We start from the raw sequence: 21,354 nt of genomic DNA, 5'->3' as shown, positions 1-21,354 counted from the left end.
TTTGGCTGTCACTTCTAGTTATATATTTTTAAAGTCCATTTTTTTTTTTTTGGAATGTTGCACATTGCTTCTTAAAATATCCAGTATAGAATTTTTCAGTTTTATTACTGTATAGATAAAGTAACAAGACAAAAAGGGGTTTCTGGTTTATATCCTCCTGAAAAGAAAATAAATGCTTATGTGGTATTTGTTTTGTTTTTCCTTCTCATTCTCTAACTTGATTGGGTTTCTCCAATGCTTTCATTATCACTGGGCTTGTATCTGCATAAACACTGTTTAGGCAAGAAACCCACAAACAATAAAGAACAAAGCACCCTGACATCCACAGCAACCTGCGTATGGCTGTGATTGCACAAAGCCAGAGTGACCAGGTACACATGGTCACATGGGTCAGTTATATATTTGATAATTACATTTCAGATAGCACCCGGTATGGCAGGCCTTCTTAGACTGGCAGCCTTACAGAAGGTGTAGTCGTGTGATTTTATCCACATTGTCACAGAGTAATTAGCTAAGTTTATAGTCCTGGCAGGCATCCCTATATCCTACATTCCGTGTTCTAAAATTTCAAGTTCAGTGGACAGACTTTATATTATTTAATGGGAAGACAGGATTAAGTACCCACAGACTGATGAGATGTGCACTGAGGTATGTACATGCTTTGATCCATAACATAATGGGGATACGTGTAATGACGTGTATGTTTTACAAAATTCTCCAAAAAATCTTGTAATCATTTTCACGTTGGGGATATCAGAATCAGAGAAGCTTATGTTGTGGCCATAGTAACAGTCACATTTTGAGCATTTTACTTTATACCGAAGACATTTAATGTTTAAAAAATTTTACCTTTATATTATGTAATATGCATTCTCACTGACAAAAAAAATAGAGATGTGATAAAACAGCTCCGAGGCTGGGCATATGATGACATTTGGGGAGATGAGATCTAGTAACACACAGAGTGTCTGGAGCCGTGCATACACGGAGTTTATATTTTTAAACAACCTAGTTCAAAGCAGAGAGGCTACTGGCTGGTTTTGATGATTGCTTCACTTTGTCCACCGCATTTCAAATGCCTATCCTCTATTCATCACTCTGTTTTCCAATGAATTATTTAGTAGTTTACTGGTCTGTGGTCTTTGGGGCAAAATATAAAACCAAAACCAAAAACATAACAAAAGGAAAGGAAAGAGAGAGAGAGAGAGAGAGAGAGAGAGAGAGAAAGAGAGAGAGAGAAATATGTGTTTAAAATTTAATGACAGAGCCCAGGCTTTCTGTATTTCCTTTGACGTCTCTTTTTATTAAGGGCTCCTTTAAACTCAGATGGATTTATAAAATGATGAAGGAGGAACAGAAGACATTGCAGCCTCCACGAGGTCCCCAATCATTCAGCAAGTTTGTGTAGCCGTGGAAGGCGTTTTTGCCAACTCAAAGCAGGTGCTGCCTCGCTGTACCTGTTTCTATTCTTAGCTGGCTTTACAAGCAGAATGCTTTACCCTTGGGGGAAGTATTATAATTCACAAATTCATTTTCTGACCTATGTGTATTAGTGGATTACCTTCTCTTTTGTTTCTTCGCTTAATCCAGTTTTGTTGGTAAACATGTATTACCTTTATTTTTCACTGGTACCATCTATAAGGTTTGGAAATGTAGTGCTTCTACTTCAAGAAATGCTAATAGCCAATCCTGTCATTTCTGATTTTAAAATAGTATATTATTTATTATTCACGACTATTGTTAGTGAGTTTCTTGGAGTCGGGTCCAGAACGCTTCTCTCAAATTGCAAGCACTGGTGTTTGTTGGTATTTAGTAATGGACTTGCACAGTTTAGAAATTTCAACCCTTGGCCAAGTTTTTCTTTCCTATTTTAGTGAACGATTTTTTTTTGGGTGTGGCTTGTCATTCTACTTGCCACTTCCACTAGAGCAGGGCTCTTTAATACAGTAACCACTAGTTATAGAAACTATTTAAATTTAAATTAGTAAATACTAAATAAAATTTTAAAAATATAACTTCGTATGTTGCGCTAGTCAAATTCAAGTATTCAATGGCCACAAGGGCCTAGTGTTTACCACGTTGGATAGTGCAGATATAGAACATTTCCAGAAAAGCAGAACATTCTCTTGGATAGCAAGCACTACTATTAATACGTATTGCATATTTTGCTAATTGTCTTTTTTTCCTCAGGTCAGAAAACTATTTGAGTAATTGAATTTAAAACGTTCTTTTGATGCTAAACAATTCCTTCAGTTTTTTTTTTTCCATACTCCTTAGTGCCTTATATGCTGCTGATTTTCAGTGGTTACATTCAAAGGAGGGGAAAAAAGTTTTAAAACAGACAAAATATAGCCTCAAACCTTTGGCTAAGAAAGAAACCTATTCAATTCCTAATAGATGTTTAGGTAAGAGCCCATGAATTTTCAGTCATGATACTGAAGTTCAAAGTGAACTTTAAAAATCATAGCACAATTTTGCATCTAGATTGTCCTTCATATAAACATTGATAAAAAAATAATAAACCAATTCAAAGCGCGTATTTCATTATTTCCCTGATTTTTATTTGCTGTCTTCCCTTCCCCAGGCTCAAAATGTCTTGTTCTTGCAACAACAAGAAATGAAAGGCTTTACAGCAAAAATGAAACTTTTAATGAATGCAGTTGGCCAGGTGAGACTTTCAACAGCTCTAATACTGATATTCCCAGTATGAAATGAGGATCCAGAGCTCACCATCTATGAGCAGAAACCTTCACAGCCTGATGCTTATTCTAGCTTGAGGTTTTATTGCCCATGATATATTTTGTATTTACTTTATACTGGCCTTTTTAAAAGATTGCTCATGGGAATACTTTGCAGAAGCTTAGAGACAGAGAATATCTTTTACATGGCACTGACACATTTACTGATAGAGTTTCTCCCAGAACCTTAACCTTTGATTCCATTTATTTGTCCTTAGTTCTTCATGACATGTGGAAACACGGTACAGTAATTCTGCCACTTCCAGAAAAAGCGTGTTCTTTTCCTTAGTAAAGAACTGGATTCACGTATTCCTCTTCAACACCGTAACTGGTTTTTCTTCAATAAGAAAATTCCTCACACAATTTTCAACCCTGGGAATCATTTCACTTCTCAGATTCATTAGGATTCAGGTCATATCAGAGACAAAAATTGTCTTATGGATCACTAGTGTTTTAGAAACCTTTCTGGGAATGCCATATGCTGAGAATTTTTAAAAAATGACAACAAATGCTAAAGGGAAAGAGGTTGATAATGCCCCCAGATGGTTCTTTCTGAGCGACTTACCTCCAGTTTATTTGAACTGTATTACCTTTATTCCTACTACTTTCTGTTCAAAAACTGATTTTTATTTGCCACCTCAATGTTCTTCCTTTAGTGGGCTTTAGTTTTGGTAAGAGAATAAGAGCTTCAAAAGACTGACCACAGTATCATTTTGTGTGGCCTGATCACAAGCCAAAGTCATCATGGCAATGAGCAGCTTCTCACATCTTTTACCACAGGCTGGAAAGAGGTGACATACTAAATGGAAATTATGGGAAATGCCAATAGAGCCAAAGCAGCCTGCTATCTCTCAAAGAATCCTGCTGCTGGCAGAGCAAGATAATAAAGGAAAATGAAGACCCCAGACACCCACCCACCACGTTATCTCTTAGTTTTCATCCTGGACCTATTTGCTTCATCTCCCTATATGCGAAGATGACATATTTGACAGTACATGGTCTCTAGGGTAATTATTTACCCTTTTGAAGGAGTCATGAGCCCCTCTGATAACACAATGAAAGATATCTACTGTCTCCACAGATAAATGAATATATTGAAATGTGCCCCAAATTTTGTATCCTATTTCAGGTAAATCTTAGACCTTAAAAAAATGGCCAAAGAGTCAAGGAGACTGGAATAACAACATTTCCTTACAAGAAAATCTTAAAATCAGTAAAGTGATGGTACATTCCGGAAACCATCGCATAACAACTGTGAATTCACATAACAAGTGTATTCTCAAGATGGTCTATGAAGGGAATGTGTGCATTTGGAAAGCAAACTGCACAAAGCTCACAGAAATTTGGGCAGTAGCAGAAGCCATGGGATCCCACTATTTATTTTATAACCATTTATTCCTACTCATCTGGACTTCAAACTCCAACAATTCATATTCTTTGGTTCTTGCTATTAAATCTGGCACCTGCTATCTCAGACCCTTTATTCTCATCAAGGTGAAAACAACAAGTTAAATGAGGGCTGTGGGGTGTGGGTTTTGGTAGGAGGGAGAGTTCAAAGTATTAATTAGAGATGGAACTCTCAGGATTTATTTCAAGATTTCAGACATAAGTTCATGGGGTGGCAGGAATAGACAAGTGATTTTCCAATGACTCTGAACAGCCCCACAGAAGTATTACTTATCCTATTTTGGAATAAGCTCAGCTTTACTAAAAAAAATTAGCCTTCAAAAATGGCTTGGCTCTCACCATCTTACCCATCCCCTTCTCAGTTTCTTGAGTCCTTTTGCTCATGTGTGCTGCCTTTATAGTCCAACTCATATAGGAATTCCTAGATGTGATAAACCCTTGAGTCAGCTACTCCCTTCAATGTCCTGAGGCCCCAGGCACTGCTGAAGTGACCTGCAGGCCCAGCTCAGGAAGATGCCACCTGTGTCAGTCAGCCTAGTCTACACCACTCCGGGAGGCTACCTCTCTGTTCTCATCTGAGCTTGAAAGGCCCTGTGCAGAGAAGCGAGTGTTCATTTGGGCATTTGGAAACCTTTATGCAGGGACTCTCCTGCCTAAATGGCATTGATTTGAGACAAGATGTTCAGGAGAATGAAGAATGGTATCAGGATATGAAAAATAAGAAGCTATTGGGAGAAAAAAGAATGAGAGATCTATATTCTTTAAGTCTATACCATAATTTATAGACTGAATTCTTCCTATTTAATTTTGAAAACCAAAGGAATAAAAAATTGTGTGCACGTGTCTGTGTATTGACACTCACACACACAAACACATATAAGGCACAGAAGATGACTGTATACACTCATTTTTAGTTTTTTCCTTTGTATTTTGTTTTGTTTTACATTAGTTTTTCTTTTCTTTTTTTTTTTTTCTTTTTCTTTTTTTTACTGTAGCTCAAACATTGACTACCTTGTCACAGAGGATTAACAATTTTAGCTTACCTGTTATAGATCTGGTGGTGGCACTTTCATAAAGAGGAACTCCTTCTCCTGCGTTGTTAAAAGCTTTTAGGGAGATTACATAATGGGAACTTGACTCTGGAGAAAAACAGAAACAATACGCATATGTTGAAATTATTTAGTGTGCTGAAATACCCAGGGTAAACATTTCCTGAAAACAAATTTAATATAATCTATTAAGTAAATTGTTGTTTAAAAATGAGTGAGTTGTATTCTGGGAAGAAAGCAGCAGTGGTGGTAATATAGATTTTTTTTTTTGATCTTCCTCAATCCCAGTATGATAAGCGACTGAACCACTAGACAGAAAACCAAAAGCATTTATCATTTACTACATAACTACGTGATAAGGTGTGCCCTCAAACCCTAAAATACAAGTGGGTGTGGTCAATCAACGGTCACATGATCTTTGTGTTATTTACATCTGTGTAAGAAAAATCAAAGGAAAGTGTGAAACCTGAAAACAGAATAATTCTACATAACTATCAGGTAATGCTGAAACATGCAGCAGAGTAGTTGGAGAAGAGCAAATATGAACACTCAAAACTGACCTGCAGTCTCCTCTCTAGGACAGGGCCCAAAGTGGGAACAAACTGTTGGGAACGGGTGTGAAATCCAAGCAAGATGAAGCAATGAAGGAGAGAGAAAGCCCAGATACAAGTAGGAGAGAAGAGTAACTATATTTTAAGCTCAGAAAGCAAGCTGTAATACATTTTAGTCTGTTTGAGGGATTGACAAACTGATCTGTAATGAGTCCAGATAGTAAATATTTAAGCTTTGAAGATCACATTGTTTCTGTCATGTATGTCTCTGCTTGTTTGTTTACAACTCTTCAAAAATGTAAAAACCATTTTTTTCCCCCTGGGGCTCATATAAAAACAGGACCTGGACCAGATTCCACCTGTGGCTAGTTCGCTGAACCCTGATCTGATGAAAACAATAGGAAAGGGAGCTCTACGTATTTAGAAGAGCTATTTGAACTTCTGGAAGTGCAGGGAAACAAATCGTGTAAATGTAAGCAACAAAATTTGTTGCGGTTAAATTCTTTAAAAAATTACCATAAAAAATAAAGAGAAGACTATCATTCCTATAGATAAGTATAAAAAAGGGATCAAAAATAGAATAAAAATATCCAAGAAAAATAGATAAAAACTGCAGTTTACTATTTCAAAATGAACTAAACAACATTAAGATAATGATGCCAGATATGAAAGAGGTAACAGAAATCAGAAAAACTCAGAAGTGAGGTAGCATGACTCACAAAAGAATTATATATAAATAAAAAATAATTTTCAAAATAAAAGGTAAGTATATGAACAAATATATACAAATGAAAAACAACAAAAAAACCAAAAAGAAATTAAGAAGAATAACAAAAGATTCAAGAGTAAATAACAAATATTAAAGTTAGAGAAGGAAGATCTAACATATAGATAATAGGAGTCTTGAAGAAGAAAATCAAAAGAGGGAAAAAAACAGAATACTAAAAATGTAATTCAAGAAAATTTTGCCAACTTAAAATAATCTTTTAGGCATATAGACAAAAATAATATATAACTTATAATGGAATAAACTAGGTCATTGTCAAGCTTTTTGACAACATTTTATGCCAGAAGAAATTAGAGTAATTAACTTTAGATACTCAACATAAGAAAACATAATTCAAGGATTTTATAGTCAACAAAAGTTAACTTTAAGTATAAAGGGTACAGTTAAACTGTCATCAACTTGCAAGCAATTGAGTAATATTGTTCTCTGATCCTAGACAATAAGCTTTAGACATACAAAATGACCAGAGGAGACATCAACTTAATAGCTAATTAGTGAATAATAAATTTAATGAACTAAGACTAAGTGAGGGTTAAGAGGAAGAGATTCTTTTTTAATGGCTACATATTCTGATATTGTAGATGTAATACAATTGTAAGACAAAATTAAGGAAGAGTAGGGACATTATATGCAAAAATAAATGTTTCAATAATTATTAATGGTAATACTTTTATTATTGGTATTTTGAGACTAATGTTAATATGGTATAAAGCAAATGAGTGAACATGAGATGTTCTTTTTCAATCGTTCCCTGTGTCCTTGAGAACCGGATTCTTGGTGTAGACAAAAGGACATATAGATGTAACACAGAAGAGGTTAAATAATGTCTTATGTTCCTAAAATTGAATTGCAAAAATAAGTTTAAACTCAAAAGCTATTTTAGCTCTGTCCAAGTTCTGCCCACTAAAAACGTCTAGAAACATGGATTCAATAGCAACAAATATCCCTAGCATGCAGACTACAGTTTTGAAGAAAATACTTTCAACTGCAAGAAACAAGGGCTTCTTGTAGAACAGGTTGATTCCTAGTCTGAAGTAGGAAATGTACCAATTGAACCTGAAACATCTTGACATACTAGCTGGAAAGGAAGCAACCAAAGACCAATAGAATCGTGTCAAAAGGATTTAGGTGTCAATTTGAAGAGGCTCCCACAGAACATACATGAGGATAATCTCAGCATACCAAAGAGTCACACTGCATTGAAACCCATCAAATATACATAAATGCATAAATCCACAAAGATATTTTAAAGAATAATAATAGTTGGTCACTTCTGAGGTTGTGACCTAAGAATACAATTCTAGCAAGGATTAATAATTGCTAAGATAAAGAGAGACAAGTAGACATTATGTACTGCCTGATGAAAGAACACACTACTTGCTAGCATCTTGCCAAAGGGATCCGAACTACCTAGTCTGAGCAAGTCTCCAGATCTAAACGCCAGTTTTCAGAAAATACAGCAAAGAAACATGTTGAACTCCAATTTATAATACTTCCTTCAGCTATAAGCTTGTTGCATGTGGTTTTTTGTATTTGGGTTTTACATTTTAAAAATGAATGAGTTTATCTCTGACAGGGATCTATGAAAAATGATGAGATGGATTTTTCTTCATAAACTTTGTATGTGACCTAAGTATTAGTGTTAAGGATATTGACATTCTAAACCACAATGACTCCAGAGCCACATGCAGCAAGAAGAAAATAAGATTATCTAATACAGTCAAAGAGCTTCTATTCAGTGAATTGTTTCCCTTCAAAAAGGAGATATTTATTTTTTGAAAATTTATGTTGTCAAACTAGTTTACTAAGAAAATAATCAATCAACAAGTGTTAAATTCTTGTTGAGATCCAGGACTACTTGTAAAACATGGACTTGTTTTCAGATTACTATAATGACCTATTTCTGGGCACAGAAAATAATGAAAGACTATGTAAAATTGAGCAGTAAAAGTGTGTGATATAGCTTATGAATGCTACAAATATATAGACCTGAAAAATTAGTGACAAATTGCATATTTAAATAAGACTTATGGCAGATACAGACTTTGAACTAGGCTTGTGGAGAAGAGTAGAATAGAGAGGTAGAAGGATAATGGGAAGTAGAAAACATCACAGAGAGAAAGAGATAAGAAGTGCTGAAAATACATTTAGGTTGGTCTGTGAAATACTTTTTTTTACTGGGAAAAACATTCTTTCTACTTAGTGCAGTAGAAACTAAGTCTGATTTTAAACATATGCTTCATTTATGCAACAACAGTCTAAACATTTTTGTTAGGTTTGATCCATATGAAATTTTCTTTTTTCTGGCTCCAATTTTATTTGGTTCAACCTAACACATCTGTATGTTTGTATTTATCTATATATATATATCAGGGGAATGAGAAAGAGATCAGGAATTCCAAACTCAAATGCTTAGGAGTTAGGTTTTGTGTGTGTTTTTATAAGTTAGTTTAGTTTAATTTTTTAATGAGAGAGAGAGAGAGAGATTTGCCCACAGTGTATGATGGACAATAGGGCTGAGAAGATCTTAGGGAGTATATGATTCTTCTAAATAGTGGATCACTATTTAGGTCAAAGATGATATTAGTATATGAAATGCAGTCCCAGTGTTGTCAGAGTATCTGGAAATCTAAATTTTTATGTGAGAATCATCAAATTTTCAAGGGTTGACAGGTAATTTAAATAAACAAAATAATTCTATGCTGGCAAAACAAAATATATATATCTCTGGACTGAATCTAGGCCCATGGCCACTAGGTTATAACCTTGGATAGATTCCTACATACAAAACTACATCAAATAGACATACATTCATGGAAAAATAGATTCTGAAGTCTAGCCTACCATAGATAAGATGTCAACCATAAGATTAACAGCAACAAATTAGAAACTTTAAACTATGGGGTAAGGAAGGTGAATATAAAATATTAAAATAGGTGTGCATTTATACTAGGAGACAGGGTATGATTGTTTTATATTCATATCTCCAATTTAGATTAGAATTGAGAGTTAAGAATGTTCTACTTGATGAGAAGCTTTTGATTTCCTCTGCAGGGTTAACAGCTGAAGCTTACAGGTGGTCAACACAGCCCCTGAAACACTAATTTCATGCTACCTTCCAGCTGCCCTGTTTATACCTCCTTGAACAATACATTCTGTGAAAACTTCCGTAACATACTGCAAGTCTGGAAGTCCATACTATTTTTCATTAAAAAAAATTAAAAAATAATGCCTTAACTGGCTCATTCTCATTTTACTGGTTTGCATTTTTATCTTACTCTGAATGACAACACTCGCACCTCATCTATGTGTTATACGGCTCCTCTTGAGCAATGTTCCTCATTTTTAAATCCCCCTGGCCTGTAAATGTGATAAAACTGTCATTCCAATATGGACTCTTGCTAATATTGGTACCCACCGAATCTCTAGTCATTTGAGTAATGCCAGCTTCTTTCACTTCATGTTTAGCCATGGTGTAGAGCACGCTAACAAAGAGCCTAGAGTTTTATAATTTACTAGCTGTTGGGTTAATGAGTTACATCAATCAATAAATTCCACGAATCCCTACTATGCTATGCACACCTGAGAGGATGTCAACCTTAAATTTAAATAAAAAGGTAGTAACTGCTTAAACATGGGAAAGGTAAACAGATTTGCAATGGAGTTGTAACTAGTATAAGAATATCACTAAGAGCTAGAAAGAGTCTTGGAGACCTTTGGGTCCAACATTTTCTTATTGTCCATTAATAATTTGAGGCTCAGGCAAGTTCACTGGTTTTTCTAAAGTAACACAAAACTACCTAGGTGATCAAAGGCCTGGGAATACTCCACAACCCCTTTCATCGCCTTTTCCAGGGAGCTTTCTTTTATGCTTTTCATATTTTACTTGCTTGTTAATGTCTTTTGGGCTCTTTATGGCCTCTCTATTATGCTTTTGTCAGATTGTATTCTGGACCTAGTGAGGAAATAACAGGATTTCTTTTCTGCTTCCATAAAGCTTGATCCAATACTGAATCTACCTGAACAACAATAGAAATGTTATTCATTTATTGGTTAACTTGTGGGATATATTGCTTTGATCTCCTTTTATATCATGATGGAGGCATCTTGCTTGAAAGCGTGTTGAGGGGAAAAGATGCTTTAAGTGCAAATTGGGAGCAAAAGACAATGCGGGTTTTCTCTCCCTCCGTACTTAACACAAGTGTAATTTACCAGCGCACCACTAGAGAGCAATGTGGAACTATTTTCCTGCACATGCTCAGAGCTCTGAAACTTCACAATCAGTAAATCACAAAAGAATTGCCTAGAATTGCTCTCTCTGTAGAAGCATCAAATGAGTTAAACACATTTAATATTAATATTATCGTGATGAATTCCAAATGAATTAATCATTAATTATGGTCAGACCCCTTTGTTCAGGAACACACTTAATGACAATTGTGACAGTAAGTTTATTTTATGTATGTGCTGAAATGTTGCAAATATATAGACTTGAAAATTAGTCAATTGCCTCTGCTAAATAAAGCTCGGCAGTATTTCCTCTTCTGAATTCACTGTGATTGAATCATACTGAAACGATTTGGATTTTGGTGGATGTCCATATGGGAATTATTTTTTAATTATGAATATTCTGAGTTATTCCACAGGGTTGAAATTATTGATCAAATTTTCATCATTTTTTGACCAATCTTTCTTGTAGAACACATCAGTGTGGGATAAAGAAGGCTGAAGCAATACTTAATAACTCTTTGAGCATCCAAAATAGATGGCTCTTGGCCAGCATCTTCTCTGTGGCCAGGCAGAAGGGAAATAAATGCACATTTATTGATTATAGGGGTTGTGAAAGACAAGAAATGGGTAATCAGGAGAAGCTTTGGTTCTCCTTCCCCAGAGACTTCACAGGTGGGAGACTCATTATTCTAAGAGCTTTTGTTAAGGCCTCCCTGAAGGTAGGAGATGAATGTGGCTCTCTGGTGCTCAGGGAATGAATCAGGAGACTTGCAGACAGCTCTTCGGGGCTAGATCAAGATTCTGTACTTGGTAATGAAGGCTGGAAAGAACATCATTATTTTTAATTAATATTTTGTGTGAATTAAATGCCAGTCACATGTGCCAGAATGACAGTTCATGGTCCTTTATTCATTACTGATTATGTAATTCACTCAGTGGCCCCCTTCATGCCAACTGCTTTTGGGGGCCCAGTCTCTATGTCCCTGGATCTTTTGCCCTCTCTGTTAGCACTGCCAACAAGTCAATTAGAGAAAATTAGGATGGTAGCTGTTTTGCTAATGCAGATACCTGCTCATCGCAATGAACCAGGGCTACTACATCCACAGAATATAGGCCATTGGATTGCTGTCAGCTGGTAAATATTACTGGACACCTTTGACCCCACTAGACCTGAACTGTTTAATTAAGTGTAATGGGCGGAGAGCAAATACAGCTGATTGCATTGATCTCTTAAAAGGATGAGCAATACATATTTGAGAAAGATGCAATTTATAAAATACATTCACTTTTACTTCATTACATATACTCCTGTGTAAACTTAATTAATACCTAATCTAACTAGCACCCCAATAAAGATTTTCTTCTTTACTTTCCTAGGAATGGTGTCCAAAGAGTGGTCAGATTAGAACATGGTTTGCTCATTAACCAGTCTTGCAGATACCTAGCTACTCACCTATTCAGTGTGAGAAAGTATTTGAGCCCAAGGAAGAAAAGCTAAAGTAATTTTTCTTTAATCCACTAAGGTCTATCACCAGGAATGAAATTAGATAAAAACAAATTTAATGACAAATATTTTAGGCTGGGGCAGATGGAAGGTGCATAACCAATATTTGTTGAATTGATGAATGTATGAGACACAGAAAGGTTAAATTGCTTATTGAAGGTCAAACAGCAAGTCCCTAATCAATTTGAACAGGGAACTCATATTTCTTGATCCCAGATTGCACACTCTGATACCCGTAGGTGCATGAAAAATGAATCCAAAGACATTGAACGATGCTTTCTACTCTCACTTGCATATTCACGGTCAAGTCTTCTTCGTCCATTCATTTATTCATAATTCACTCATCAATTATGGTACATTTTCTGTGTGTAAGACATGGTTATGCGTTTTTCTAGAATACATAAAAAATAAAACAAAACCCAAAACAAAAAAACCCTTATTTTCCCTGATGAATCTTTTTAAATGGAGAAACTGTTGAAGGTTAAAAAAAAATCAGAGCAAAGTGTTCTGGAATCAGGGCAGCATTGTGGAGAAGGTGGCAGTTTTGCCGAATCCATTGACAAAAAAAGCCTGGGGGGAAAGAATGGAATAAACAAATGCAAGGGAACAGTTTATGGTGGTTGTAGTATCATGCCCATTAGAGTCAAAACTTCAAGACAATGGTAACAACTCCTCCTCCTCCCCCCCCCTTATTTGTTTTCCTCTTCCTCCTAGTAGTAACATTTGTTAGATACCTAATTAGCCCCCTTTACCTGACATCCCTTATTTCATTTAATCCTCACATTAATCTAGCGTCTGGCATAAAGTAGATAGTCAATAAGTATTTCTTGGATGCATGAATGATTATCTCATTTTTATTGGTAGGTGACTGCTACAGTTTGAATGTGCTCCTCAAAGTTCATGTGTTGGAAACAATCTCCAAGGCAACAGTGTTGAAAGGTGGGAAGCTTTAAAAGCTGATTAGGTCATGAGGGCAGAGGATTAATGCTGTTATCTCAGGAGTGGGGTAGTTATTGCAGTTATTGATCCTTTTCTGATAAAAAGGATGAATTCTGCCTCCTTCCTCTATTTCCCTCCTCTCTCTCTCTCCCCGCCTGTCTGTTCTATGCATGTTATCTTGCCCTTCTGCTTCCCGTCATGGGATAGCTCAGCAAGCAGGGCCTCTTCTGATGCAGGCCCCTTGACTTTGAACTTCCCAGCTTCCAGAACCTTATGAAATAAATTTGATTTATAAATTACCCAGTCTCAGATATTCTGTTAGAACAGCACAAAATGGACTAAGACAGTGGCAGAATGTCTAATTCCAAAACTCAGCCTCTTATCCTCCGCACTCCTTGTCTTTTATTGAACAACAGATTTGAGTTGAAGAACATTTTCAACAAGTTCCAAACTCCCCTTTTTAGGCAAATGGATTCCTCAGAACTATGCAGTCCAGGAAAAGTGAAAAAGATGTTGAAAGTAGGTGTACTACAGAAACTATTGTAGTTGTCCAGGCAAAGACCACAGAGGGCTGAACTGAGCTAGTATAAAATGAATGAAGAGCAAAGGGTGGGTGTGAATAACAAAGTTTGTAGATATATTTGCAGGGATAATGGAGAAAGGGAAAAATTAAGAATGACTTAGATTTTGAGTCACACAGTGAGAGGGAATTATTGCTAGGACTAGGAAGTCAAGAGGGGAGTGAAGACATTTCTGCTCTGTCATGTTTGATAAATAGGGAGGAAAGGGCATCATAGATAAAATTACCTGCCTTGGGCTCTGTTAATGGTGTAAGAATTGTATATAAATAACCTGTGCTATGGTGGCCTCTTTCTTTGGACCCAAAGAAAGCAGAGCATCTATTCCAAATACTCTTCCAAATATTATAATTTCTTCTCTAGTTTTTTCCACTGAATTAACTAGTCATTTTGGGATTATTTAGGCTCAAATTGGAGATAATCTGCTTAGTGCCGTTGGCCTTACGTTGGTGAGTGCTACCAAATTTACACGGTATCTTCCATCATATTTAGGAAAGGCAAACTTTTTCATGTGTACTGTGCTTTGACTTTAAAAATGACTTTTTATCAGTTACCTCAACATTGTTACAAAGCAGATAACGAAGGGATGATCATTGCATTTCAGACACAGAGAGACTGCAGTCCAGCTGTGATCACCTTGGTGAAGACAGGTCTAAGAACTGGGTGCCTTGTTCATGCTCAGGTTTTCTCCTCCGTAGTGTCAGGACTAGGTTTGGGCTTTTCACTGGACCGTTCTGCAGAGCAGTCTTTGGTCACCAATGAGAGCAAAATAAACATTTCTTACCTGCTTCAGTTGGTAAGCTGTGCTTTGGCAGAGAGCCCTCCGAGTCAGAGAAATGACTGAATAAATGCTTACATTACAAAGCACTATAAGCAGCTTACAATAGAGCACTTAATGAAATGATTTTTGAGCAAAGCTTTACATCAGGAAATTAACCAGAGACAATGTAAGCAAACACTCAGGTTTTCCTTTTTCATTCACAGTTCTCAAAAAAGAGGGAATTATTTTTGCTTCTGTTTGACCACCTAAGGCCTCAATAAGTAACACAAATTCTGTTCATGTAGTTAATTCAAGAAAATCAGTGATCATTTTAGTTTAAAAAAAGTCAGCCAAACTGACTCCTTAGACTAAAGACTAAATAAAATAAAGTGGCTTTTGGTCAGGAACTAAAAGAGGAAGCATATCTCCTACAAATGATTGTCATCCCTTCCTCTCCCCCCACCTTCCTTTATCCTTTTTCTTTACTTTCTGGTCACATTCTCTTTCTTGCTCTCCTAACTCATTCCTTTGGGTTTCTGGGAGAGACGAATCAAGGAAGTAGAAGAGCATGGAAAACAGAAGACATGAAGAGAGGGAATGCTAAGGGTATATATACAGACAGGCTGAGGAAGGAGTATCAGATGTCCCTGTAATGACAAGACTACTTGTTTATGAGGACCTGCTGCACCAGGCGCCCACCTTGAAGTGTTTCACTGCACTTATCTTCATGGGAACCCCAGGAAGAGGGTGCAGTGATTGTCCCCATTCCAAGATGAGAGAACCACAGGGCTCATTAAGTAGCAGTGCCCAGATGCAAAGCCAGGTCTGTACTACTTTCCAGTCCACCCACGGGTCACTAAAGGATGAATACTGAGTAGGACAGCAAGGTCAAGAGGCCCCAAATAGTTAATACTCTTCTTTGAAATGGGAACGTAGAAATAATGACACAGGGCAGGAATAACTCATAGTGTGTTAGCATGTGTCATGGTGACTATCACTTTATACGTTGATTTTACCTCTTCACTCAACAAATGTCTGAGACTTTGTGTCTGTATATGTGTCATGTGTGTACGCATGTGTGCATTGAACTAGGCTGCTCAGGTTCCTGCCTTCACTAGGTGATGTCTTTGTTATCTGATGCTAACCTTTAATCACCAAGTATGACAGACGATGCTTAAATACTCGAGTAACATGCAGCTTGCATATATATTTGTATACATTTACTTAAAATCACAGTTATCATTTCTTTATGCACTGTTAATTCTGCTTTCTTCCTTATTCTCAAAGCCCCATTTAAGGTAATCCACTAAATACTATAAAAAAGCTATTGCTCCATAGTACTTTCTGTGATGATGGAAATGTTCTATATCTTTGCTGTCCAATGTGGACGCTAGTTACTAGTCCTAGTAACTGCTGTTGAGCACTTACAATGTGAGTAGCACAACTGTGGAACTGATTTGTTTTTTGTTTAATTTATTAAAATTAAAGTTTTAATAAATTTAAATAGCCACATGTGGACAGTGGCTTCCATGTTGGATAGGACACCTATATAAAGCTTTGTTTACTTTTCTCTCCCATGGCATTGCCATAGTTGCTAAGGCCTGTGGACAATGCCAAAAACAGATGAAGCAGATTCAGTGTAAAAGTTTCCTGTTGGTATTTCTCCATTTTTCTCTTCAAATGTAAAGTAACTCACTACATATACACACTATAACTTTATAGCCTGGGTCGAAGTTTAATTTTAGTAGATTTCATATATATATCACACTTGAAGATAACAAAAATAAAGTATTTGCATTATCTGATTCAATTTCTTATATACAATCTAATTAATTTCTATCCCCATGGCTAAAAGATTGCATCAACTGACGAAACTTCCAAGTACTCATGGTTTTCAATTCTGAGCTCTAAAATGTGGATTTCTTGTGCATTTAAGTATACACTCAACTCAGGAAAATATAGCTAGGTGGAAAAAAACTTCGTTAATAACGGAAAGGGAAATTAAATCAATGATAATTCTAAGGTGACTGTAAGATTGAACTCATTTTTAACCTTGTGCTTTAATAAAACATGATGAAGTAAAAATAAAGACCCAGGAAAAATAATAGCTACCAATAATAAATTGAACAAATGATATATCATTAGGCCATGTGATCATAAATAAATAGCTTCTGAACTAAGTTCTCAAGAAAATCAACTAGTATTTTAGTTACACATTTGGATTATTTTGGGGTAGAAGATGGGAAAGAGAGAAAAAATTAGACATTATATGGCCTTAACAATTATATGGACTTAACATGAACTGAGCCAAGAAACAACCAAATGTAAGCATTAGCAGCAATATTCAGTAGATCTGTGGGTAAAGGTCATGGTACAAAATACTGTCAACATCAGGAAATCAGGGAAATCAAATGCACAAAAGACTTATGGGTCTCCACAAAATATATTCAATTATAACATTATTGGTATATGTTTGGATTTTAATAGAGAATTTGGTGTATGATTGCTTTAAATTAACCTAAATTTTAATACAGCTGCATGTTTGGAAAATTTTGCTAAATGACTACAAACAAAATGATAACTATAATGATAAAATGATAATATAGCAACTTATCCAGTTGTGGGGAGACAAGGAGGTGGCCAGGCTGGGCTTTCTTCAGCCTCTTGTTTAGTGAGAAGTAGGAAGAAGGTATGTAGCCAGAGAACATTCAGAGATGCACACTTAAAAGGGCTAAAAACCTAGAAAGGGGTATGACCTTCCTGAATTCACAGGGCCCCTGGCTTTCAGTGGGATCACAGAGCTCTGAAGATCAAGGGTCAGAAGGACATAGTTATTCAGGACAGATCTCTCCCCAAGGAACAAAAAGAGAGTAGGAAGACCACAAGAACTGGAATTCGACACACCTGCAGCATTTGAAATGGATTTTCTAAAAAGATATATATATTTTTGGCTTCTCTAAGCTTCATGCTTATTTGTCTTCTTTAATTTGCAAATGTGAATTACATTACCTATATTTAAGATATATATTGTTGATATAATATTTAAAAATAACTAGATACACAATCAACATTCAACAGATGGTATTTATACCATTATTATTATGGTCTATACTGAATGCTACTTCCTATGAATATTCATTATAGATTTAAATAAAGAACACCAACTTTCTCTTTAATTCCTGTTCTATCTTTTAAAACCCACAAGAACAATCACTCTGGTGTAGTGGTAAACCAAAAACACTTTCCTTCACCGCTTCCCTGCCTATGCAATAACATTGAGAATCACTGTCCATCTAACATACTGTGGATTACAAGAGGAAATGCAATCATGCTTCCAAATAGTCATGATCTCGCCTTTTGACACTCTCCAGCCTCAATCCTTTGAAGACTGTGGACTGGGGTTATACTTCTGGCAAGATGAACTGGCCCTGGAATAATTTATGAGGCAAGAGATGTCTCTGGTGTTTGCTCCTGGATATTTTGAGTACATCATTTAAGGGAGAAACAAAACTTAAAATAAGCTGCAAATAGATGATCTTGCTATTTTTAGACTTTTTTTTAAACTGTCACTGTATAATTTCTTACTCACTTTATTTATAACATTTGGCCTTGAATCACTGTCAGTTGTTTTGTTAAATCAAATCCACTAATAAAATATCTCCATCAATAAAAGAATTCAAAAGGAAAAGCTATAATTTCTAAAAGATTTTCCCAGCAAGAATTTCCAAAAGATGCTATAAACAGCAACGTCACTGGAATAAGTGTTTAGCATTCTAAGGAAACAACTTAGATGAGGCAACACTCACTTGTTTCTATACATTTTATTCAGTTGGTTAAGCATGAATCATAAAATAAGTAAGCATGAATCATGAGATAAGAAAATAGAGGACTTAAACAATAAACTGAATGGATTTAACAGACATATATAGAACACTCTACCCAACAACAACAGCATACACAGTCTACTCATTTTCTAAAACAGACCACACATTAGGCCAGAAATTGAGTCTCAACAGATTTTAAGAAATAGAGATCATACAAAATATCTTCTCTGTCCACAATGGGATAAAGTTAGCAATCAATAACAGAATTAAAACTGGAAAATTCACAAATTTGTGGAAATTAAACAATATACTTTCAAACAACCGAAATATCAAAGAAGAAACCACAAGGGAAATTGGAAAATACTTGGAGACCAGGGAAACTGAAAGCACAACATACCAAAATATATGGGACACAGTAAAAACAGTGCGGAGTTGGGGGAGTAGGAATTTGTAACTTTGAGTGCTTACATTTAATAAAAAGAGAGATCATAAATTAACAATCTAACTTTACAACTTAATAAACTAGAAAAAGAACAAAATAAACCTAAAACTAGAAGGAAGGAAATAGATTAGAGCAAAGATAAATAAAATAGAAAGTAGAGAAATAGAGAAAAATCAACAAAACCCAAAGTTAGTTCTTTGAAAAGATCAACAAAATTGGCAAACCTGTCGCTTGATGGACCAAGAAAAGAGAGAAAACTCAAATTACTAAAATGAGAAATGAAAATCGGAACATTACTACTGATTCTACCGAAATAAAAGATCATAAGAGAGTACTATGATCAGTTGTAAATCAACAAATTGGTTAACTCAGATGAAATGGACAAATTCCTATAAAAACAGAACCTACCAATACTAAATCACCAAGAAATACAACATATGAATACAACCGTAACTAGCAAAGAGATTGAAACAATGATCAAAAATGTCCTGGCAAATAAAAGCTCTGGAACTGATAGCTTCATGGGTGAATTCTACCAAACATTTAAAAAATTAATACCAATCCATCTCAAGCTTTTCCAAAACACTGAGGAGGAGGGAACACTTCCTAACCCATTCTATTAGGCCAGCATTACACTGATACCAAAGCCAGACAAAGACAATACAAGAAAACCACAGACCAATATCCTTTATAAATACTGATGCAAAAATTCTTGACAAAATACTAGCAAATTGAATTCATCTGTATATTAAAATTATTATACACCAGGACCATCAGGATTTATTACTGAAATGTAAGAATGGTTCAAAATACAAAAAATCAATTAATACAATATACCACATTGATAGAAGGAAAAAAAAACAACCACATGATCATCTCAATTGATGCAGGAAAAGCATTTAACAAAATTCAACACACTTTCAGTATACAAAACAACAAATTAAGAATAGAAGAAAACTACTAAACATAATAGAAGTCATATATGAAAAACCCACAGCAAACATAACACTCAACAGTGAAAGACTCAAAGCTTTTCCTCTAAGATCAGGAATGAGGCAAGGATTCCATAGTACTGGAAGTTCTAGCCAGAGCAATTAGGCAAGGAATAGAAGTGAAAGAAATACAAATTGGAAACGAAGAAGTAAAATTATCTTTATTCACAGATGATCTGATACGTATAAAGCACTAAAGATTCCACGAAATACTGCTTCTCAGCTTTTTGGCTAAGATCAAGTATAAAGATTCCACAACAAATAAACAATTAAACAAAAACCTCTTAGAGCTAATAAATGAATGTAGCAAAAGAGCAAGATAGAAAGTCAACACAGAAAAATTAGGTGCATTTCTATATTAACAACGAACAATCTGGAAAAAAATTTCTTAAACTCTTTCACTTATAATAGTGTCAAAAAGAATAAAATACGCAGAAATTAACTTAAGGAGATTAAAGACTTGTACAATGGAAAATATAAAGCATTGCAGACAGAAATTAAAAAAGACATAAATAAATGGAAATACATCCCATTTTCATATATTGGAAATCTTAATATTGTTAAGATATCAATACTACCTAAAGTGTTCTACAGATTTAATGCAATCTCCATCCAAATTTCCAGTGGTTTTTTTTTTTTTTTTTACAGAAATAGAAAACCCATTCTAAATGTTTGTACCCTCATACTTTTCTGAAATTAAAAAATAATTCACATGGAATCACAAGGGACCCTAAGTAGCCAAAAAAATCTTGAGAAAGAAGAACAAAGATGAAGAATTCACACTGTCTGATTTGAAAACTTTTCTACAAAGCTAAAGCAATCAAAACAGTGTGGTACTGGCATCAAGGCAGATGTAAGGACCAATAGAATCAAATGGAAAGCCCAAAATAAACCCTCACATATATGGTCAAATCATTTCTGACAAGGCTTCAAAACCATTCAATGGGGAAAGGACAGTCTTTTCAACAAGTGGTGCCAGGAAAATTGGATATTCACATGCAAAATAATGAAGTTGGACCCTTCCCTACTACCATATACAAAAATTAACTCAAAATGGATAAAAGATCTAAATGTAAGTCCTAAAAACAATAAAACTCGTGGAAGAAAATATAGAGCAAAAGCTTCATGATGTGGTATTCGGCAATGATTTCTTGGATGTGACACCAATGGCACAGGCAACAAAAGAAAAAATAGGCAAATTGGACTTCACAAAAATTGTAAAAATATATTCATTAAAACAAAATATGAACAGAGTAAAAAGGCAACCTAGTACAGGAAAAATATTTGTAAATCACTTATCTGATAAGTGGTTAATAATATCCAGGATATATAGAGAACTCCTAAAACTCAACACCAAAAAAAATAATAATAATAATAACAAAATTCAACCTTATTGAAAAGTAAAGAACCTGAATGGACATTTCTCCAAAGAAGATATACAAATGGTCAATGAGTACATGAAAGGATGATCCATATCACAAATGATTAGGAAAATGAAAATCCAAACTATAATCAGATATCAACCTGACAGGATGGCTACTATTAAAAACAAC

The 21,354-nt window shown here is 35.2% G+C and overlaps 1 protein-coding gene across 1 annotated transcript in view; it reads right to left on the bottom strand.

The window, feature by feature from the left end:
• DCC (DCC netrin 1 receptor) overlaps positions 1-21,354 on the bottom strand; it is a 987,982-nt gene that overhangs the window by 116,182 nt on the left and 850,446 nt on the right. Inside the window, exon 16 of the mRNA XM_045528069.1 lies at positions 5,189-5,284. Coding sequence (XP_045384025.1) covers positions 5,189-5,284 — 96 coding nt within the window. The remainder of the gene's footprint in view (positions 1-5,188; positions 5,285-21,354) is intronic.

The sequence above is a fragment of the Lemur catta genome, chromosome 16, assembly GCF_020740605.2.
Source record: "Lemur catta isolate mLemCat1 chromosome 16, mLemCat1.pri, whole genome shotgun sequence".
Taxonomy (NCBI): Eukaryota; Metazoa; Chordata; class Mammalia; order Primates; family Lemuridae; genus Lemur; species Lemur catta.
Note: the sequence above shows the minus strand (reverse complement) of the source record. Positions and strands in the feature narration are given on the sequence as shown.